Source organism: Argentina anserina, chromosome 6 (assembly GCF_933775445.1).
Source record: "Argentina anserina chromosome 6, drPotAnse1.1, whole genome shotgun sequence".
Classification (NCBI taxonomy): Eukaryota; Viridiplantae; Streptophyta; class Magnoliopsida; order Rosales; family Rosaceae; genus Argentina; species Argentina anserina.
Window position 1 is genome coordinate 5,172,168 of NC_065877.1, and position 24,690 is coordinate 5,196,857.

Below are 24,690 nucleotides of genomic sequence, written 5' to 3' on the forward strand. Positions count from 1 at the left end.
GTTTAACAGTTATTAGTCTAATGGTGGTCTTCTTCAAGCTTTACCTTGGCAGATTCATTAAATATATGATTTTCACTTCTTTGACATCTAGATTCAGCTGGATCGATCAGTATACATCTGGATCGATCCATTTGCCTTAACATACCTCAATTACCAATTGGGTAAGTTTAACTGTAGACCTTACGCCATCATGACGATGATATTCGCTCAGGAAATCAGGGTATAGTTTTCTGCATATCTTCTAGACTCGATAAAGTTCTGAACAGAATACAGATTTTAGGGCAGATAACACGAATGGCCCCAGTTTCAGATTATCTTTGTAAGGGCAATGATAGTGAGAACTGAGAAGCTAGTATAAACGTTAATTAAAACGGCAGGTAGCAATGAAGGGTTATTTACTTGGTTTCAGTCGGCTGTCTTTACAGTCCATTGCATAACATAAAACAACATCTTCCCTCACTATGGAAAGGAAAAACACTAACTAGTTCACAAACAAACGTTGTGTGTGCCAATTTAGAACTGTATCTGGGATCTAGACATCTAAACTGACGATTAATTAAAAACTAATCCTTAATTTGTTTAATCAGCTACAACGGATTAATTAAAAACTAATCCTTAATTTGTTTAATCAGCTACAAGTTGATATAAATAGGGGTAATTGATTATAGACCCAAAAATCAATATCCTTTTTAATCTAAACCCACCATTAAAACTATTTCAGTTAGGTTAAATAAGAAATAAAAAAAGAATTATTTGGTATAAGAAATGAAACTTGTTCTTGATGAAAATTACTTTATTTGCCATTGGTACAAATACATTGGTATGTTTCTAAATTGTTTAATTGTAGCTTCAATTTAATATCTCATCACTTTATATTAATCAATTCACCTTAAAATCCCTTCATTTTTGAAATTTCTTATCACCTCTAAATCTCTTACCCAAGTACTACCTTAGAGTAGGTGTTTTTGTTCTTCTATGTTTTCAGTGTGTGTGTGTTTGCTAAATCTGAAGAATCTATATAACCGGTAAAAAACATAATCCTTATTGTTTAGTGGAGTACGTGATTCTATGAAATATGTATGTTTTTCTTTAAGTCTGCTAAATATGTAAGAAGATTCATATGGTTACTTGTCTATTGGTTGAGATTTGTAGGTTTCATAATTCTATTGAGTAGGTGGGTTTCACAATTTGGTTTGGATTTGTATATGTAGAGTAGGTATGTTTTGTTGTGAATCTAAGGTTGAGGTAAAAAGTTCTATTATATAGAGCATTAAAATCTACTTAGTAGGTAACATGATTTGCACATGTTTAACATGTATACGTAAAGTGGATAATTGGTTAGTAGGTAGTAAGATCTGCATCCATAGTGTTGGAATTGGGCAATTATGAGGATTTCATTATGTTCTTTAAATTATAGTGTGTAGGGTTGTTTTAGTTTATGATAGGTGCTTTCAATCTGCTGAATATGTGGGAAAATAAAAAGTATATTCCAAATATATGAAAAAAATCTTTGATAACATAAAGTGATAAGAAGCTAAATAAACATCAAGAGATGGAGAAACAAAAACTAAGGCAAAATTTAAGGCTCATTATGACAAATTTTAATCATTAATCGTCTTAAATAAGAAAATAAGATCAAATTCATTTAATCATACATTTGTTTCACTCTTTTATATTCTATAATTTCTCTAAATTAATGTTGATACCCGATTTTCTCAAATTTCTCCAAAATGAAATTGCAATTTTCATTTATGATAGATACAATTAAATGTTAACTAAATTAGAATGTTGGTCAGAACTAATTTTAAGGAGGAGTTTCAATTTCTCAACCTAGAGGGTAAAAAAGTGAAACCATTCTAAATGAAAAATATTTGTTATAAAAATATTAGGTTAAAATAATTAATTTGGATTTAGATTGAAAAAACTTTTGAGTGTGGGTCTAGATTTAAATGAGGGCTTCAAAATTGGGTTTATGTCTGATTATCTCATATAAATATAGCTCTAATCTGTCATCTAAGAGAGATGTTACAGGTCAGCATCTCTTGATATCGTATTTTTGGGTGTGTATCTATCAAGGATGAAAGATAGGTACGTGGTACGTGTATCTATCAAGGATGAAGGATAGGTACGTGGTCCGTATCATATGTATTGAATCTTATAACTAGAAAAGATTGAGACCATTTAGGTGACCTGCAGTTGTTTACTTTCTGACAACAGCCCCAACCAGAATGAGTTATCATATAATTATGTTGAACTGTTAATGATCTGACACTAATCCCTTTCTTAAGATAACGAGATAGGGAGGGCATTCATGAATTCCCTTAAAAATGAATAGTATAACAAGAGGAATATATAGCTAGCTAAATTAGTTAAGCACTTGCAAGTTGAGCTGAACTGAGAGCCTGAGATTAATAAAAATTTAGATTGACCACTAACTATGCATTTGACAATTGATATTATTCATCTGACTTATAACGCACAATGTAATGACATAACTTTTATGCATCGATGTACTAATCTTCCAATGCGATTACCTAAATTCCATATTTTTATTTTATTTTTTGTGTGATATGAAACCTAAATTCCTTATCAATATACACAATGCGATAGGGTTTACATTATATATATCTATCTGACTCCCTTTGAATAAACTAAATCATGTGAATCATATTGGCGGGGGATATGGTTCGAGTGCATGTAAGTGAGATGTCCATTACAGAAGATCGATGACTGAGCGTTCAATGGCAGCTTGCTTTACCTACTTCCATACTTGTCTCCTCCTTTTCCTGTGGACCCATCTCAATAACCACTCAGTGCTTAAACTAAATTATTGTGTTAACACACTATAGTATTTCTTTTGGCATGTGATGTCAAGCATAGGTTATAAAATTGACATGACTGGATTAATTTAACCCTAATTCTCAAGAGACATTCCAAAGTGTATCTTACCTCCACTGCTTTCCCATCAACTAAATATGTTTATGCTCTCTTCTTAATTATTTGTTTAGTTTTGTCTCTACTACTCACATCTCTATCAATGTCTAAATAGAGTGGAATGCCAGGTCAATGGGCAAAGTTGATATTTCTTTGACAAGGACCAAATTGCATTATTCAGTATTTGATTCAACGCTCCCAAACCATATTATGCAACAAGACTGTCCATTGATAAAGTAGTTGCCATGGTTGGACCAAAATTGAGGGTTTCTGGCGCGAGTTCCTTCGCCTTTCACGCAAATGGCTTGAGAAGTAGAAATCAAAATAATAATAATTAGCATAACAATTAGTGGCTGCAATTCATTCTTGGGATAGTCATTCGTAATGCTCAAGTGTTTAACTATCATCAAACACAATTACAAAGAACTGCGAGATGTAGATCGTAATTGTTTTGACAAATTTGTAGACTGCGGTATAGCAGTTTGAGATACAAGTGGTCGAGAGCAAGACAAGGATTATCAATGAGCTTTGGTGGGTTTAATCTATGATTAGGTGCATTACTATTCAAATGATTGCTTTTACTAGTGGAACATTTGGCATAACTTATATAGACGATCTCAAACCTTCATACATTCACTACTGCATTACTCAAGGCTGAATTAGACGCACTCGCTCTCATCACATACTCACATTTAGTTAAAAATTGGCTATTTTTAACGAGGATCATGTTATTAAGAACTAATTGAGGATCTCTTTAATTCACTAAATTTTTGATCTCATATTTAGATATCAACTATTTAGTTTCTAAATATATATAATATCATTGAAAAATTTCATTAAAATTGATAATCGTTAAGACATTCATACATGTGATTTACTCATTATTAACTTAAACGGTTCATGTTTGACAGTTTTAGTTCGTTCATTAATTTGACACACTTTGATACTGTAACAATCACTAAATTGGCTGAAAAACTATATATTTAATCTACTCATATATACCTAATACGTATACGGCTGAGATGAAAAAATGTGATCGAAAAATATGTTTAATTAACAATTAATTAAAAAGTCTTCAACAAAATAGTCCTAGTTGGAAAATCTCTCTTAGTTAAAATACGAGTTTGCTTTTGAAGCGTTGTCGATTGTTGATATGTGAGAAAACTTACCGTATGTATCTATTGCAACTTTGCAACTAATTAAAGCTATGGACCTTGGTGTTTTATTCTGTCAATCTTTTAACTTTCTACTCAAACATAAATCGATAGTATATGTGGCTCTGTGTGCATGGACGATTTTGAAATCTGCCTCACGCGCGTACTGCGTTTAAGTGCCTATTCGACCTCCAAAATTTGTCTAACAGAGATAACTAAAAATCTTACATTATTAAAGTCTGTAGAAGTATATCTCAGTCGCAACAATTATTTGAGGTATAGGCTGTATAGCTATACCTAGCCTACTTAGCAATATTCACACCAAAGCGATGTGCATGCATATACAGATTTGATATCTACCTATTTAGCTATTATCTTTTCCCTTGGGACATGGCTTGCTCTATAGATTAGGTTTTTGTTTTGGTTGTTTTCTCATAGGCTGCTCAAGATTTCCACGATCATCTGAAAGTGAGCATGGAATCCTCTCTCTCTCTCTCTCTCTCTCTCTCATGGTCCCGTTAGGGTAACGGATTAATTATACCCCATTTGTTGGGGCAAGATCAAACGCACTCACTGTTGATATTATTGAATATATATACAACGATAACCAGCAAAACTAAGCTGGAAAAATACTGCAGTGCCTAGTTTTGATATCCTCAGGCGTGTTGTGCAGTACGTAGTTGATAAGGCTTTGCAAGAGACCTACCAGCCATAAACAATGATACACTAACATTCTATGTTCCGGAATAAAAGAAGTCCGAAGTAATGCACTATGCGCGGTAAGAATTCATCTTCTTTGTGTTTTACACGCAACACCGGAGAAGATAGACACTTACATTTATAATATATGAATATATATATATATATATATATATGATTGGAAATAACCAACAAAATTCAAATTAAAGTGATCCTAATTCTAGGCATCTGTGTGAGAAAAACATGATTGAGAAGAGAAGCATCTAGGACATGTATAGTCGAGGACATAGAAAGTGCACTTGGAAAGAGGCTTGGGGAGCCAACTTTCCATCAAGTTGGGTCTAAAATTAGTTCATTTCCATCGTGTTTTAATTTATATATATACATCTCAAAATTGACACTTGAACCTCTATATTTTTCTAAATAGTTTTTTCTTAATCAATGCATATGAAATTATCAAAAAACATATAACAATAAAAATACATGAAGGGAAATAATTATTTACTTAATTATTATAAAATACAAATGTGGATAATTATCCTTTTATATTTATTGCTAGACAATCCAAAATGGGATATCAAATTACATTAAATGATTTAATTGATTACATTTTTTTTATAAACATCTTTAGGCAAAAAATTAATGTAGTTGATAAACATCAAATTAAATATGGACTATTTAATGTATAAACTATATAACTATCTAGAATTTCTCATAAACTTCAATTTGAGCAAAAAAAACAAAACTCGTTTATTAGGTTAGAATATTTTATATACGTTGATATAAAAAACTCGTTAATTAGAAGTTCGAATATTTCATATACGTTGATGCTACTATCAATGAATGAAAAAATATAATTTATAAATTTATTATGAATTTACAAAATGAGTGAAAAAGTGATCGAATTAATTTGAGAAGATAGTTTGTGTAATTATTATGCATTTTTTGAGTTATATATAATAAATGAATTTGAAATAGAATATGAAAGAAATTAATAGATACTAGTATGATTTGATATATCAAATTAGATAATGTGTTGAAAGAAAAACATCATTAGTGTGTCTTCGTTAAAGCAAATAAATGAATGAGTTAATGACGTTTATGGTCAACGGATGTAACAGATCAATCATCATTATGTAGTCTTAATTGCCATTGTAATTACCATTTATTTATATTGTAATCTTGACCCCTATATAAAAAGGATTATCAATGAGATGAGTAGATTATTTCATTTTCCCTACAACACGTTATCAGCACGTTGCTCTAACTCAGTCAAAGAAAAAAAATTCATTCTATTGAAAAAAAAACAACATCAAATTTTTTGCCGGATACCCAGTCAATTAATCTAGGCACCCTATCTCCGATTTGCCTTGATTGAGTTGTATTTTCCAATTGCCGCCCACTCCAATCGACGTCAACACTGTCCTTAAAAATCAGCCTCGATCTGCAATGAGAACTTGATGACATCGCCCAAGGCCGTCGTCGTCTCCGATCCAGCATCTTTGCAGACCAGATCGATCAAACGTCGTCGCCTTCAATAATTGCAGCAAACCTCGACGTTAATGTTACCACCTGTAAATCAGCCCTGACGACTCCATTGATCTGTCGTGGACGTGACCGTAGCAAGCCTTGGGGCACCCAGATTTCTTATTTGGGCACCCAGCCATCTCATCCGATCCAACGAGGATCTGTTGCACCATCCTATCGTCGTCGATACGCTACCCAACTTCGACCCGGCTACGCGCAACCCATCTATGGGTGTCGCTGCCCAGAACTTCGTCGTCATTCCATCTTGGTGTCAGACGCATCTCGACGACGGCCTGCACACATTAACAAATCTCCTTCGATCTGCGAAGATCAGCTTTCCTCCCTGCCCTGAACGACTGCGAGAGACATCATTGTCCTTCACTTTCGGCCGGCGCGCATATCTGTGGCTGCACCCCACGACCCGAATATGTTCAATCCTTGACTTGGATCCGGCCCAAATCCGACCCACAAACAAAAAAAAAGGCATTTCACCTTTTTTTAGTAAAATTCAAAGGTAATTCTAAATAATTACCTGACAATTCATAATTTTTACTGCTCACGAAAATTAAATAAGTTGCTGTAAATCTAATTTACTGGTGTTACAATAAGATTATTTACATTTGTTACTCAAAGGTAAATTAAATTAGACTTGTATAGTTACAAGTGATTAATTATTTACATATGGTTGTTTTTGCATGTGATTAATCAATTGTCATTCACAATGGAATCGTGAGAGCAACTGTTTCACATGACGATCAAATTCGACGTATGTAAGAACAAAGTATTATATGCAGTTTATTTGGCAAACTTACAAGTAAGATCTAAATTATATTTATTGCTTATAAAATTTCATTCATATATATATGAAAGTATGCATTTTATGTGAGCAAAGTATTCTCCAAATTTTGAACATGTTATATTCTATGCCATTTTTATTAAATAAATTTGTTGCTAGGCACGTGAATGAACTATCATGCTACTTTTTGGCATTATGATTACATATCGTATTAAGCATATGTGAGCAAATTATTTTGTGTATATTGCTTCATCTTGCTAAATCATTTACCCACGTTAAATGATATGCTCTATTTATTGCATATGTTATGTCTATTTAATTTTTATAATTATGTTATTTAGCATATTATATGAGCATTGCCATGATAACAAAATTTCATGCGAATTTTATAATTTAAAAACAAAGAGAGGACAAACATATTCTTATGATAAAGTATTTTCATGAAGCGTCGAAAATACAACCATTTCAATTCTTGGTCTTGCAATCCGATTTGTATTTCTTGGAAATTAATTAAATTGTATATTTTTACTGTGATAAAGCAATTTCATAAAGCTCCAAAGTGGCCATAATGTATGTTGGTATGTTTAATTTTCGTGTAAGTCTATTTAGAATTTTAGACTGCGAAACTAATAAGTCTCGTACTCTATTTACAGTTGGTTAAACAAACACAACATATATTATACTCTAAACAATTTGAGTACCGACATTCCCTACAAGCCAACTAAGGCTCAACTATGATCAAATTATGCAAACATATTTTCATGCACGTAACTTGGAAGCATATTTAAAATCTTAAATGACAAAGAAATGTCTCTCAAGACAAAGAAATGTCTTTCAGGAAAAAAAAAGATAACAAAATTCTCAAAACGAACTATGGATAATAATGAAGAAATAACCCTAAAGCAAAGGGCAAATATTATGAACATGTAGCTTCATACAAACCGATCCATGACAATTGATAACAATGTACCGTTTGAAAAATACATAGAGGATATGATATGAGCAATGAAATGCCCTCTTACAAAAAGAGTATAGAATAATGAGAGTACGACAATTTGAAAAAATATATTTAATATCAAACTACGAGGAGAAAGCTCCTCAATTTTAAGAGCGATACAAATTTATGTCAATTCAAATTGTTTTAGACTTCGATTACAGTCTGTCACTAATTTTTTAAGATATAATTGTAATGGCTATTATATAAGCGGATAAGCCTAAAATTTCGATATTGAAGTACCTTTGGATTGGATAAGACCTTGATGCAATCGTTGACATACAACCAAGGTTATGAATTTTTCTCAATGAATTGAAAATATTCGAATATTAATCGAGATATACGCGGGTCGATTTTTAATATTTGATTTTGCGAAGTACCGCATAAAGTAAAGTACACAAAATATTAGTATGACATGAATAACTGAATGCAAAGAATTACACCATGTGATCCCCACAGTAGTAGCACTGAAGAATAATCGTAATATATATGTGGATATAAATAATAATATTAATAATGATCGCTAATATATAATCATTCAGGATTCCAAATATACATGCATTATGAAATGGAAATATTATTTTATGATTCGAACAAATTACTCTAGAGAATTTGAGTTTATATTCCATTTTCATGTCTTACCTATATACTTCATTGACACTATGTAACAAATGTCAACAAGAGACAATCGAACCCTCATACGTTTTAAATATTTATGTCAATGAATTTCTATATGAAAAGGATAAGTGAGATTATGATTGACATCCTTTGCATTATCTCTAATGATTGCGGATGTAACCGCGTATTACAGAAGTTTATATGTCCATTTAAAAGAAAATGAATTTCGGGATCTTGACATATTTGGGCTTTGACACATATGTGTATCTGTATATTTAAAAAATCATATACACACACTCTTATTTTGGATAAATAGAAGTAAAAAAAACAAAATAAAGAACTGTAAAAATCCTAGAAATATAATTTTATGGAGAAATTGAAGAATTTATTTCATCTCCATATTTCATAGCCTCCTGAGGCTGAATCGTGAAATGTTTGATTCACACGTATATGCACTAACATCATATTATGCTTCTTATATTCATTGTGATTACGTATGTAAAACTAATCATTCAAAGCTTATCAATATGTTAAAGAAATTTGGATTGAGATCATCTTATGCAAATGACATGTATTGTCACTGTGTTCAAGGATTGAATCCAACAAAAATTATGTTGATTAATTCAACCAACTTGCAGACACTTTAAATAATTTATGATGTTGATTTATGTGTCGACACGTTGGTCACGTGTCATCACACCATTCACTACTAAAACTAATGTTACTTATGCTAGTTACAAACCCACTTGGTCACACGGAAAATGACTAAAGTACTAGTCGTGATATTGGTAAATGGTAATACGCACCAATCTTTCCGTTTAGGGTAATGTAATTTTAGCAAAAACAACTTATTACTCACTAGTTCTTGGTTATCACCTTAATCATTGTCAAATGAATTACAATCGATAACATTGAATGATCGAAATACTTGAGCTCGCCAGGATTGACATAGATTTAGAATCATTGAGCTCAACTAGATTAACATACGTGTCAAATTGCGACGCCACATCGCATAATGGTGAAGTCAACTAATGTGAATAAATGTTCTTACTGGAGACGAGCATCCAGATAGTCCGCTATATTGCAACTTTGACAAGTGATCTCCTTTTCCACTAGATATGTGGAATATCACTTTGATGAGACAATCTTCCCGTCATTAGGGGGAGATAAGAACAAAGAATGTTCAAGTAGAACGACAAGAATTATCGTGGTTTATCCCTACTGTGTCTCATCTTGATCTCCACTATTGCACAAAGTGATGAGATCAGAGATATTAGCTGCAAATAGGCTTGCAAGGTTCAATGTCCTAAGAAGAGGACATGACGCCACCCAAAAGGAATTGGGCATTGCGTTGCCACCATAGATAGTGTCATGTTGACACTATAAAGTGGCATAAATGGTGTCATAGGCCGTGGCTCTCCAAGGAAGAGGGGGACCACCTTATGTTTGATATATACTCGATTAAAGGAAGAAAGCGAGTTTGACACAATTTGATCCATTGATCCATAATCTTAAATCCGCCTCATGAGAATTCCTGGATTTTGGTTATCAATGGGGGACGCCTCAGATGTTAGAACAAATCCTTGTAAATACAGAGATATCTATAAATACAAACCACATGAGGATGTAGGATATTAAGTTTTGATATCGAAGCATACTTCGTTGAGAAATAGCAACGTAGTGATTTTGGCCCAATGGAAAGAAGCGATCCAGCATGAATTAAAGTTCACTAACAAAGAGATAGGTATTTGGGCAGGTGAAACCGACACCGCAAGTGTAAACCCTATCATATATCTTTTGATATGATACGTATGAGAATAAAGAGTATAGACTCACCTTATGGCTCAAGGTCTCTCACTAAATGCTATGGAATTGACTATGAGAAAATATTCTTTTGTAATGGACCACAAAGAGATATTCTCGTAATGGATGTCATTGCACTCCACTACCTTATCAATTTGGTAGTTTCCGAAAAATTGACAAATGCAGCTTATGAATGGTGAAATAAGGTATCTCTATGGGGATCGAAATTAATAGATATACATGAAAATCATACAACATACTTTATCCACCCAAGAAATGGTTATAGATCACATAGCGTTACAAAAGAAATTAAAACATTCACGAAGTAAAATACTTGATTATGAATATGGATTAGATGTGTTATGTCATTGCGTATTCAATATGGATTTGCAAAGTCTTTTGATGAACTAAAAAGATGCCGTCATTACAAATCCTAAGTCGAGAATGAAAAAGATCATTGGGAAGACACACTCTCAAAATGGATCTTGAGGACTGTAATATTAATGATTAACCATCAATCGGTTTTAAAGCACTCTAAAGGTTAAAAGTGAGGCTTTTATAGCTCACATGATCAATCAAAGTCTTTAAAGATAGATATGTTTTCGTCTAATTGAAAGATGACGAATAAGTGTTGAGAAATAAGATTCCATATAAAAATGCAAAGACACATTATTTCACTTAACACAATATACTTGATTCGACCTCTCATTCGTTGTATAGCTTAGCGCCCATGCAACAACAATACCTAAAGGTTTATAGTCCCTATTAAGAAAAGAAAAAACGACATGATGAGAATGAATACTATCCACGTCGTTGCATTTTTGGCGTAAAGAAATACGTACCAAATAAAACACATAATTAAATATGTAAAAGTTATCAAAGCTCACATGATTAATGTAAAGATCAGGGGGAGTTGCAGACATCAGGAGGAGTCTAGCACATATATGCTAATCTTAAATGTAATAGGTGTATTGTGCTCTTTTCCCCTTCGACCAAGGTTTTATTTTCTCCCATTGGGTTTTGTTACTTGGCAAGGTTTTTAATGAGGCAACACCTTATGCACCATTATATATTTAAACTCGGCACAAAGGGGAGTGTTGAAGAAAAAACGTCATTAGTGTGCATTCGTTAAAACAAATAAGTGAATGAGTTAATGACGTTTATGGTCAACGGATGTAACGGATTAATCATCATTATGTAGTCTTAATTGTTATTGTAATTACCATTTATTTCTATTGTAATCTTAACCCATATATAAAGGGATTATCAATTAGATGAGTAGATTATTCCACTTTCCCTACAACATAATGGACATTTTAAGAAAACTTTAGAGGTCTAAATAGTATTTTAAGTATTGATAAAAGTAAAATAAAGATCTACTGAATAAAGAGATCTTAATACCGTTTTTAGAGGTATGAATAAAAACTTCATTTATATATTACTCATACGTATTTCAACAACAAGAAAAAAAGTAATTAATAAAGAGAAGATTGATTGATTGATTAATTGAAATTATTGTTAATTATTTTGTGTACCCGCAACTGCCATGTGCTGTACCCAGCCAATCATATTACGTTAAGGTATAATTAACATGAACGCGTTGAAAATGACAAAAAATTATTTACATATAAGAACCAGTAAAAAACAATCACAGTAAAAAATTGAGTAAAAAATTGACTAATAACATTAAGAGGGTACGCTACGTAGAATATGTAGCGGGTATATATATTAATTTATCCTCATCAACCTTTTATTTTAGATAATCAATTAGTAAATTTCAATTAGATCCATTTATTCCTAAATTATTTTTTGGGTCTTCTTACAGTTTTTGTTCTATTACAAAAGAACTTGTCGCAGAAATTGAGACAGGTGCAATGTTGATGATGAAGACGGATGGAGATAATACACGCATGTTCTGTGGCAAAGCAACAGCCATCCCAGGTAATATGGACCTCAAACAGAACAGTGTTGCAATCTCATGGAATCTTCAAATTGATGGAAGGTCCCTCTTAATTAGGATTGCAGCACATATATCTGGATGTCCGGTAGTACTAATTAAGCAAGAGAATTCAGGTTTCGTAACGGTGAGGTCCGGCAACCTTCCTCTCTAAAGTCTTTTACCTTAAAGAAAGTATGATTAGAGCTAGCACAACGTAGACTTGATGCTAATTCATTTAAGCTCATCACACAGCTAAGTGTAAAATCTCTATATTATTTACTATTTTATCGAGGTGATGGTATTTAACATATGGAAATTAATCTAATCTATTCTGATATATATATATATATATATATATATATATATATTCTCTATTCAAAGTGAAGCTTCATTCTTAAATTAAAGAGTGAAGTTCCAATTTTAGCACACTTTTCGGTCAAATTTTTTCACCATAAGTGATTTAATATTTATGTATGTTATTCAAGATCATCTCTACAAACTTTCATCCAATTCGGACATTGTTAATTTATTAAAATTAGATTAAATCAATGAATGAATTAAAAATGTTCAACATGAACCGTTCGTGTAACTCTAAATTTTAAACGCTCAAACCATTGAAGAATTAGATGAAACTTTATATATATGATCTTGAATAATATACTTAAATATTGAATCACTTATGATGAAAAAATTTGACTGAAAAATGTGTCATAATTGGAACTTAACTTTTTAATTTTTCAGATTGAAGCTTCACTCTGAATAGAATATATATATATATATATATATATATATATATATATATATATATATATATATATATCAGTCCCATTCCAAATGAGGGATCCATGTTTTTGGTTTTAAAAAGTGATAACTCATTCATCAACTTTTCAATTACAGTTTCACATCTCCATTATTCAACTTTTAGAGTCTAATATGTAGATCACATCTGTAAAATTCAGTCAAAATGGTAATCGTTAAGGTATCAAACTTGGTGAAAGCAATGAACGCACCAAATTTGTCAAACCTGAACAGTTCATGTTTATACGTTTAATTTCCAGTTTTGAATGCCTTAAATACCTCAATTTTGGCTAAAATTTTACTGAGGTGATCTACACATTATACTCTAAAAGTTGAACGGTGTAGATGTGAAAATGCAATCGAAAAAGTTGTGAATGAGTTATCTATTTTTTATACAAAATAATGGATCTCTCACTAGAAGGGCTTGAATCCCTTGATGGCTAGTTTGTAAAGAGGAGGAGCTAAGTCAGTAGAACAGCTGTAATAGTTCAGTGAAAGGCAAGAAGCCCCTGTGATGTCCATTGGAGTCTCTACCGCATCTAGGAGCAGTGTAGTAGTGTCGTTAATGGCGCTATATTGCTTTAATAATTTAGGTAGTTATACACTTATATACTATTAAGGCAGCCAGTATCTCTAAGATCATAAAAATAAGGTGAACCTATGTTATTTGTCATGTGATGATCGACAATGACAGCTCTAATGCATTATCCCTTATTTAATGGTAACTTTGTTAGTTTCATCAGATATAGAGCGAACAAATTGAGAATACAGAAAAACACTTTGCTAGGGCTTTTTCTTGACATTGATTTGGTGTATATGGTTGGAAAGATCCTTACGTGCATATATACGTACTCCCAAATTGATGTTTAAAATACACAAAGGGTTTTTATGGACAGTCATCATCATCGCATATTCTCATTAAGAAATTTGGTCACAATGTTAAAAAGCAAAAAACCTGACGGTACTGCCAAAAAATGCACCGGTAAACACCACTGGATTTGGGATGATGATGAACACCACTGTTGATGCAAGGTGGTATATGTCAGCATAGATAATTTAGACAAATAGCTAGTTAATTACCAATACCAGCTGCACTAATATTAATTTTAGTTTCTGATCATATTGGAAATATTGTGGTTGCTAGTAGCTTAGCTAGGTAAGTGATTGGGTGGTCCTGTGAGTAATAACAAGTTGTTTGGACCCCAAACCCAAACTCATATTAGGAAGGGTCCCGCACCCAACTAAGATTTGCAGTATTTTGTTGCTCTCTTTATCTCCAATACCCACCCTTAAATTAACACACTACAGGCTCATTTGCTTGGAGCTCTTGTTATAAAAGGGTGTGCTACCAGGACAGCCAATGCAGATCATGGGAGTCACAAACTACTCACCTCTCTCTCTCTCTCTGTAAGTTCAGGTATGAGAAGAGAAGTCAGATAAAAAATATGGAGGTGTGAGTTGAGCAAGATGGAGAAGCAGGGCACGTGCATTTCTAACTCATGCGCATTCTATTCTTTCCTGGATTCAAAAGTTACCCCACTTTTAGTTTGTGATATGGGAAATCAAAGATGCATGATCCTGCAGTGAGTTAGTTCTTCATGTGCCCCCCTTCCCCACCATGACCACTACACCTTAATTAGCATCAGCGCTCAAAAACCATGCACACAGACGATTTCATTCAGATCAAAATGCAGAAGCTTCGACCAGTAAGTTCCATGGATCACAATTTATGAGTTTTATTCATTCGATTCACAGTCTGTGATCAACTCTTTTACTCGATCTTTAGTGATAGAATATAGATATGGCAGCCTTGCAATGCTCACATACTGGTGTCGATAAAGAAATTAACGGAAATGCTAGGGTGTAGGCAAGCTATTGCATCATTTGCATGTGTTTTTTCAGGTGAAGGTTTTTAACATCTGATGCGTACAGTTAATCCTTGTTTTTCCAATACAACTGATGGAAAATTACTCTCTCTCTCTCTCTCTCTCTCTCTGTAGAGCTGTATAGATATATATAATCGTAGAATGGTTTTAGCTAAGTTCCAACATGGTTGGAACAATTAATCTGATATCAGGTTTTTTAAACCTGTTACCTTAAGTCTTAATTAAGATGTCACCGTTGTCCCCGGCATGAGGATTGTTTTCCACATATATGGAAATTAATGATGCTGTTGAAAAGGAGAAACCATGGAGCTAGCAGATCTCTCAATAATGGCTATATACTAATGTCATTAACAATAATGGTTTAGCAAATTAACTGTACTCTATTATTTTGTAGAGATGAAGAGGAAAGAAAGAGAACACTCAGTTCTCACTGGGTCTGACTTTATCTCTTCATTTTTGTTTTTCTGGCTGGAGCCCTTCTTATTGTTTATAGTGGGGAGAGGCCCCAGGGTGTGAGAGGATTGCATTGCAAATTCAGTGCTGTCAATTTGTGCCAATAATTACGAGAGCTAACTAGCTAAGCAAGCTAGAGTTGAAAGTTGGAGATGCTTCTACCACATTACCGGTCGATAATTTTCCGAGGACAGTTATGGAACTTATGGGTGACTTCTCCTAGCTTGCAATGAATTGACAACTCAATTGGTGCAACAACAAGAGAAACACCACCCTTTATGAGGTCCTAATATGCTGTACAACATGCAATCGATCGATCAATCATATTACAGAGTCCTTAATTTTCAGGCAATTCATAGTCCTACCATGTTGTACATGCATGCTATTGATCAGTCACCAAACTTGTCATGCTTTTGATCTGTAGAATCAAGTGTTTGGTAGGGGAACATTTTTTTAGATAAACAAGGTCAACTTTTGGATAAGTTGCGGAAAAGATGATCAACTTTTACCAAAACTTGAAACATGATATATCTTCATAATTGATGTATATTTTCCATACTGCGTCTCTGTTTGGTATGGAAGCCAAGTCCTTTGGGCACTTCCTTCTGTCCAGTTCCTAAAGAACATACAATGCTTAATCTTATGGCTCCTGAATCTCGAATTTCATTACTCCGAGAACTATAGAACTTTCGGGGTTAATGTTATGACTGCAGAAAGTATTGCTCACCACAGAGACAAACCTTTCTTACGCCCACATTATTATATGAAAAAGATGACAAAGGAGTCTTGGGATGCCTCAATCACATCACTGGAAAAGTGTTAAAGCTAGCAAATTGTTTCTCTTCACTTTTCATTTGTAGCCTTGTAGGTTTTACTTTGAGTAAACCAAATGGCTGCAATGCTTTCTACACAGAAGATAGAGACTTCACTGACCAAATCATATACAGAACTTCCTTCTCTCAAAGTTTTCAAGATCATTGACTTGAGAATTCATATTGAATCAGAAAGTAGAACGTTTGGTTCATAATGGGTCATGCTCAACTATTGATCAAACGAAAAATCGATGACACTGTATTAGACTAAGGTAAAAACATCAGAGAAAAGTAGCAGACTGAAACAGTCAAAACAGATAAATCTCTTCTGCTAATCTTTATTTCAAGAAAGTATTGGGGCAATGTGGTACAAACTATCAACTCGTGAGTAACCAACAAGGCAAAAGATTCGTGACTTTAGTTGGAATTTCCCATCAACTGATCTATGTCAGCCAAGCTATCAATTCAAGCTAAGCGGTTCTGGTAAATATAAAGCCAACAGCAACAAAACACCACCATAGGCACCACATAGCAAGTAAGGACAGAAGATTCATGGTTGGTAATGGTATAGATGTACTTACAAGTCTCTCTGCCAAACATGCTTGGACACTGAAATGGACAAAAGGCCAGTGAGCTATAGGCAGTCTGAATTGCCCATCTTCAGAAAAAAGATAAAAGAAAAGGCATCTGATGCACATGGAAGGAGCAACTCCATCTTCACCTTTGCATCGTGTTGTTGAAATCAATCAACTCCAGTTATTGATTCACATCACCAATTGAAACAAACGCATTGTTTTCACCAAATCAACCAATAACCGATACAAAACAATGCAAGTAGTAGTCTAGTGTTGAGATCCTGAGCTAAAGGCTAGTGCTTTCCAAGCCGTTGCCCTCCAAAAAAAAAAAAGAAAAAAAAAAGGCCGTTGCCCTCGGAGTAATGTTCTTGCCAACTATTTTCTTCAGTAATTCAATTACTTCAGCACCATGCCCCTAAATTATCTTGTCATTTGTCGAAATGCAGATCAGCCGAAGTCGCATTTCCCTTTGTGGAAGATAAGCTGTGTGACATCATGTTTACAAATGAGGCCATCCAGGCATCCATCATACACTTATGTTAGGCAAGTTCACTCCAACACTTCCAACACCCTGTGAATGGCCTTGAACAAAATGATACGAGTAATCAAAATCCCTGCCCTTCCACAAGAAATTATCTCCAATGCAGCTTCCACATTAGTTTGCTTACACTGACCAAACCGACACATGTAATTCAGTGAACAATGCATCGTCTTCCCTTTTTTCCTGTCTGCTATAACACCTTGTAAAACTATCGTCTGAGCACACAATATGAGGTTTTATTCCCTCCACTTTCATTTAGTACGAAACGCTTGAAGCATCCAAGCCCTACCTTCTTTTAACGAAAGACATGATCGTATACGAGTCTGTCATACTAGGTTGAAATCCAACAAAGTGATGAAATATAAACTAACAATCCTCACATCTAAATCATACTCAATTACCATTAGTCATTACTGATCCTGCAATTCATTAACTCAAAGGCAATAACATCTTTTCAGCTTTGCATGGTGTATGCAACCTTTGATTGTGGATGCAGCTTGAAACCCCAGCCAAAAGTCTCAAACTAACGCATTGCATATGTAACTAAAGTCCATCAACTTCAACTATACCAAGCTGACACACGTAGTTTGTAGTCTCTACAACACAAGTTTCAGAAGTTAAAAGAATGGTGCTTACCAAGCCCTCGGGTGAAACTCTCTTGCCAACCATTTTTCTTCACCAAAGTTCATTGCTTTACAAATCAAACCCCATTATTATCTCATCAAATGTCAAACAACATCAAAACAGTCCTTCCTCCATAATGACATGAGTTGATATCTCCTTCACGAAACAGACCATCCAGCATACAATCCTACATGTTTAGGGTTTTCAACACTTTTAAGATCATTGGGCTCACAGCTCCCTTCCTAGCTTCCCAGTTTTACATAAGTTCAACAAAATATTATAATCATATTAAGCTTGCACTCATCTTCCTTGGTAGTTGCTACAAATCAAGTTCCATTGATATTATAACTTGAACATCTGGAATCAACCCAACACAAGTGATTCTTCAAACAAATGATCTATCCTCATCTGCAATAACACAATGCAAAACCATTATAAGATGCACATCTAAACTCTCATATTATCGTTCATAGGTACACCATACAACATACAGTCTGAGGTTGAACTCCACCCACCTACATTTTCACCCAACAATTGATCAAACCCTTGCCTTGTTTCACCAAAACCTAATCAAATCAGAATAGTCCACCAGACCATTCATTTCTTCCGGAAAACATCATACCTCAAAACCAGCTGAATTTGTTTGTTAACACAGTGAAAACAGTATCAAAAATCAAACCTTCAACTCTAAATGTATTCAATATTGATCATAGAATTATATCCCAATAGCAGTAACATTCGTCTGCGCGTTCATATTGGAGATGAAGAAAATACACTATAGTTGTGGATTCAATGCAATACTCTGGCTAAAAATCATCTGTGAACGGGTGAAGTCAGTCGGCTCCTATTGGTTTCACCAAACTGGTCCAAGTAGTCTCTACTAAGCAAGGTCCAGTTCCTGAGCTAAGGAGTACTGCTTCCCAAGCTCTTGCTTCGGGCACAACATTCTTGTCAACCATTTTCTGCAGCAAATCCATTGCTTTACTAATCAAACCCCTCTGGCACAACCCATAGATTACATCATCATAAGCTGAACAGCGACCACACAGAAACTTATCCAACATTTCCTCCATAAAGACACAAGCTTCATCAACATCACCGTTACAAAACAGACCATCCAACATAATTCTATGTGTCTGCAAGTTCACCCCAACACCATTTAAGGACATCTCACTCACAAGCTCCCTCACCCTACTCAGCTCCCCTTTCTTACACAATGCCTTCAACAACAAGTTATAAGTAATCAAATTTGGCTTGCACCCCAACTCTTTCATACAATTAATCATCTTTATTCCAGCTTCCACATTGTTCTGCTTACACAACCCATTTATATACACATTGTAAGTATAAACATCAGGAACCAAACCCAACACAAGCAACTCATCAAACACCTTATCTGCATTCTTGTAATCCCCATTTTCAATAACACCATACAAAACCATGGTATAACAAACAATATCAGGCTTCATTCCCTCCACTTTCATCTTACCCAAAACTCCCAAAGCATCCAAACCCTTCCCCTGTTTCACCAAAAACCTAATCACATTTGAATAGTCCATCATCCCAGGACAAAACCCAACCTTGTTCTTCATTTCCTCCACAAAACCCACAACCTCCAAACCCCCTAAACCCTTTTGCTCACACAATGAAGCCAACACCAAAGAACAAATCTTTACATCCAAATCATAACCATTACTAATCATGCATTTCATAATCTCAATAGCATACCCGACTTTCCCCATTCCACACAATGCAGTGATCAAAATCCGAAAGCTTGACTCTTCAAGCCTAATCCCCATTGCTCTGCTCTTCATCAGAATCTGGGGCACCATTTTAAGACCTTCACTACTTCCACAAAGCACATATAGCAAAGAGTTGAGTGAGACAGCAGAAGGGTCACATCTAAACTTGGGTATCCTGTAAAACACATCAATAGCATTACCAATACGATTAGCAGTGCCATAAAATCTAATCAGATTAGAGAAAATCGATTCAGGTGGGTGAAATTTCTCAACAGATTCAAGGCGGTCAAGAACAGATGGGATTTGGGCGAACTGGGAGGTTCTGGTCAGGGTTTTAAGGACAAAGTTGTAAGCTTGAGGAGTTGGATCACAGTTGAAGGTGTTGAAGGAGTGGAGGAGTGAGGAGAGGAGAGTTTGGGGTGGGTTTAGTAGTGGTGGGGTTTGTTTGAGGGTCTGTAAAGCTTGGTGTTGGTTGAAGAGTTTGTGCCATTTGGTGTTGTAGGGTGAGACTGGCCATTTTCTGTGTTTTCTTATGAAGAATTTGCTTCTGGGTGTGAGGGAGGAGGTTCTGACCATTTTGGTTGTGACTTTGAGATTGTTGGGAAGTCTAGACTCTAGAGAGGAAGGTGAATGTCCTCCGCTTGTTTCAGTCAGACTTTCGGGATTTTTATGCTTCCCCCCAGTTTGTTGGTCTGTTTGAGAATTGAGATAAAAAAAGGAGGGCAAAAAAGATTCCAGGTTGGGGGGTCTTTAGAAAATAGTGCCATAACTATTTGAGCTAGTGACAAGTCATTAGTTTCTCTTATGTGCCAGTCTTTAGTTCAATTAACTAGTTGATCTCCTAGCCTAGTTAATGTGTATATCCAAGTGTTTATGTCAACGGATCCTTGATAGACTACAATCTGTCAATAGTGTTCATTCGGCCCTCGATGAACAAATTTGGTACATCATTAGTTAGGGCAGACGGGCAGAGTATATCAGGGATATGGGTTAAGCCACTTATATTCATCTAGAATTCGTTTTCAAAAAAAAGAACTGAGGTTACTTAAGGAGGGGATCAATCCAATGAAGAATCGTCGTTATCTCGATAAGAACAAACAAAACAACGGGGATTGAAATACAAAGCAAACACGTACACATTCCTGTTTGACTGTTCTTTATCTCCTTCCGGTGACAATTACCCTGGCTATGAGATTCTGTTTTCTGTTTCAGCAGGCATAAATTATTAAATTACATATATACTGTGCAACTCGATCAATAATATATATTATTTCCCTCGCTATCATGGTTTTAAAATTGAAGTCTTTGCGTTATCTTTGCTGTAGAACATGGCCGACTCACACCAGCCGTAGCTAATTGGTTCCATGGAATAAGATACACATGATGAACTTGACAAAGAGGAATACGTTCAACAGAAAGTTAACCTAACCCTCTAGAATATTAGTTATGCTTAAAAGTCTCCAATCTCTTCTATTGACTTGGCCGTGATCCGTTAACAGTCAATATACGGAACACGTTATTGGCCTCTCACCAACTTGTCCGGTTGTTCCAATGATTTTTAAAACCTACGACGTATGCATAAATAACGATCCTTCTGTAAGAAACCTCCATTGTATCAAAACACAATTAATCCAAGAGGTTGCTGTTAGTCATCATGCAACAAGCAAGCGCCCCACCGCCACCAGAGGCTTATCCGCCGAGCTCAAGCGCAGCTCCGGTAGCGTATGCTACTCCCACTGTTGCGATCATCAGCCCTAGTTTCTGCACTTCCTACCCTGTTGATCTTGGCATCGTCCGGAAAGTTCTAACCATAAGCGACGGCAACTTTGTAGTCACGGATGTCAATGGCAACACTGTTTTCAAAGTGAAAGGAGCGCACTTAAGCTTACGTGACCGTCGAACTTTAATCGACGCTGCTGGCTACCCCATTGTATCTTTCCGAAAGAAGGTACGTTCAAGCAACTACGTGATTCATAATGTTTTCTTCTCGACCTTTTATATACATAACCGTACAATGTATTTCTAAGTTTCTAACAACAGTTTGTCATGATAACATTGCACAACATATAAGATTTTACTCATATCGATCATAATTTATTAGCAAAAATTTTACTTGTCCATGCCATGCCAATTACCTCAGACACCATCCCCTTAATCATGGAGCTTAATTAGTAAAAAAGGGAATGATTATGATTAACAAATTAATTCACCGGCTCATGGATTTCTATTTTGTATGTCTAGTTGAGATCGGTACACGAGAGATGGCAAGTATTCAGGGGAGATAGCACAGAAATGAGTAATCTGGTGTTTAGTGTTAAGCAATCTTCCATGATTCAGATGAAAACCAAATTGGATGTTTTCTTAGCAACTAACACAGGAGAGTACGCACCTGACTTCCACGTTAAAGGAAGTTGGTTTGACAGATCTTGTGTTGTATATGCTGGCAGCTCCTCCACTATTATTGCCCAAGTAAGAATATCATCAATTGTTTACTTTTGATGATTGATTTTACTAGAACACAGTGCTTACAATATAACATCGTCTAACTTGATTTTGATTAATATTGCAGATGTATAAGAAGCACACAGTTTCAAGCGTTTTGTTTGGGAAGGACAACTTTAATGTCACAGTATATTCTGGTGTTGACTACGCTTTCATCGTTGCACTTATTGTCATCCTTGATGAGATCAATTCTGATTAATAGTCCGGCCATGAATTACAGTAGAATTGATCCACGCGTGATTCAAACAATTTGGTTTACGTTTGATCTTTTATAATTGGTGCATTATTAATTGTCCAAGTTATATTCCAGCAAAACTATGGAGTTTTAGGAAGTGGGATTCCTTTCTCTTTCAAAATGTATATAGTTTAATTAAGTACTTTGTACGCACCTAAGACATGTATCATCTTGTTGAGTTAAATTCTGCAGCAGAATCTCTTTTATTTACCTGTGCACTTAAAGGTTGACTTCGATAGTCTCGATCTTTATTGTCTTTCATTTCTCAGAAGTCAGAACGATGATTACCCAAATCTCAAATATGTCCTATTTAAGCGGTCTACCATCAAGTAGTATTTTCATTTCTGACGTCCCTCTAGATAGAATGTTGCTTGACGATCTTCAACTCCATGTCTTTTTTATTGATTGACTTCGTGACTTGCTCTATTCGATAGCGGATAGCCTTCAAAATCCAATACATGGGACGCGTCTCGGTTCTTCGCCAACTTATCCTCATTTGCATGCATAAAGCAAACAACGCAAATTCCATTTCAATACATCTTTGCACAATTAAGGGAAGTTATATTTCATGCATTTGCTCTTAAAGATGATGTGGTCGGTCAGATATCTAATTCGAATCGCTCTCAATATGCCTAGGTATTAATTCAGAATGCCACCAGGTTCAGTGACCCCCTTCAATATCGACGTTAATGATTCAACGATATCAAATTAATTCCACCAAACCGCGTATTATTTACTTAATTAGCATGCATTAGCGCCCCTTAACTTCTTTTCCTTCGTTCTTCAGCGTTACACAAATTTCTTATCTCCAAACATAGCAGATCCATTCTATAGGTGCGTATGCTTGACTAAACATCTCAACCTAAAGGTTATCTTCTTTTCAATTATTAGTCCGCTATAATTTTCTATGAAATCCCAATACTCATAAACATTGATTTGCCTATCCATATATCTAATAACAGGTGTTTGTAAACTGCTGATCTCATTCTGTTTTCATGGCACAAGCAATCATCAGCCCTGACTTCTGCAGCTCTTACTCTGTTGATCTTAGAATTGTCAGACTAGTTCCTTCCGGCGACTTTTCAGTCAAGGATGTTATTGGCAAAACTGTTTTCAAAATCAAAGGAACATTTTTCAGCTTGCACGACCGTCGAGTCATAGTTAACGGTGCAGGGTATCCCATTGTCACTCTCCAAAAGAAGGTACGTATCTGGGTTTCATTCTTTACATTTAGTCATGCTTCGATCACTAGCTATAATGCTATATCACTGAGTCATGCATATTCTACTTGTATAGTGGATAAGCACACATCATAGATGGAAAATTTATAGGGGTGATAGCACGGATTCGAGGAATCTGATTTTTAGTGTTAAGAAATCATCGGTGGTTCAGTGGAAGACGAATTTGCACGTTTTCTTAGCACATAATCAAGCAGAGCATACCCCTGACTTCAAGGTGAAAGGAAGTTGGTTTGAACGATCGTGTGTTGTATTTGCTGGGAAATCCAAGTCCTCCAACATCGTTGCTCAAGTAAGAATTAATGTGATTATCATCAAATTATATTATCATGTCTCGGGTGGATACAGAGGCTAAGAGATATTAATTAGTATTATTGGGACTAATTGTACGTATTTATATTGCAGATGCACAAGAAGTACACAGTTACAAGCGTGTTGTTTGGGAAGGACAATTTTAGGGTTACAGTGTATCCAGGTGTTGATCAAGCTTTCATCGTTGCGCTTATTGTCATTCTTGATGAGATAAACTCCAGTGGTTCTGGTAGTTCTGGTTCCGGGGACGGAGACTAATTTGAATATAATTGAAGGATCAGATATGTCTACGTGGTTTTCTTTTATAATTGTCATTTGCTCACTCATTTGTTTATGTTAAGTATGTAGGTTGGTATAGCCTTAAGATATAATTGAGGTGTACCCTCCCCGTGACAATTACATGTATAATGTATCATGACTACTGTCGTTCTGTTTTCAGAAGAAGCATAATGTACAAACCCTAATATTATCGGGAAAAAAAAGAGTACAACGCCCTAATAGATAGTGT

The 24,690-nt window shown here is 35.0% G+C and overlaps 3 protein-coding genes across 3 annotated transcripts; 2 read left to right on the forward strand and 1 right to left on the reverse strand.

The window, feature by feature from the left end:
- Positions 1-16,767: 16,767 nt before the first annotated feature.
- Positions 16,768-20,483, reverse strand: LOC126800242 (pentatricopeptide repeat-containing protein At2g38420, mitochondrial). Its single transcript, XM_050527567.1, has one exon. It carries the CDS (start codon positions 20,469-20,471, stop codon positions 18,987-18,989), a length of 1,485 nt encoding a protein of 494 aa, XP_050383524.1. The 5' UTR covers positions 20,472-20,483; the 3' UTR covers positions 16,768-18,986.
- Positions 20,484-21,522: 1,039 nt separating this feature from the next.
- Positions 21,523-22,778, forward strand: LOC126800269 (protein LURP-one-related 10-like). The gene is made up of 3 exons (XM_050527597.1): positions 21,523-21,843; positions 22,137-22,364; positions 22,465-22,778. Exons 1-3 carry the CDS (start codon positions 21,550-21,552, stop codon positions 22,594-22,596), a joined length of 654 nt encoding a protein of 217 aa, XP_050383554.1. The 5' UTR covers positions 21,523-21,549; the 3' UTR covers positions 22,597-22,778.
- An 849-nt stretch (positions 22,779-23,627) lies between these two features.
- On the forward strand, positions 23,628-24,440 carry LOC126796720 (protein LURP-one-related 15-like). Its single transcript, XM_050523464.1, has 3 exons — positions 23,628-23,834; positions 23,929-24,174; positions 24,288-24,440. Exons 1-3 carry the CDS (start codon positions 23,628-23,630, stop codon positions 24,438-24,440), a joined length of 606 nt encoding a protein of 201 aa, XP_050379421.1.
- Positions 24,441-24,690: the final 250 nt, after the last annotated feature.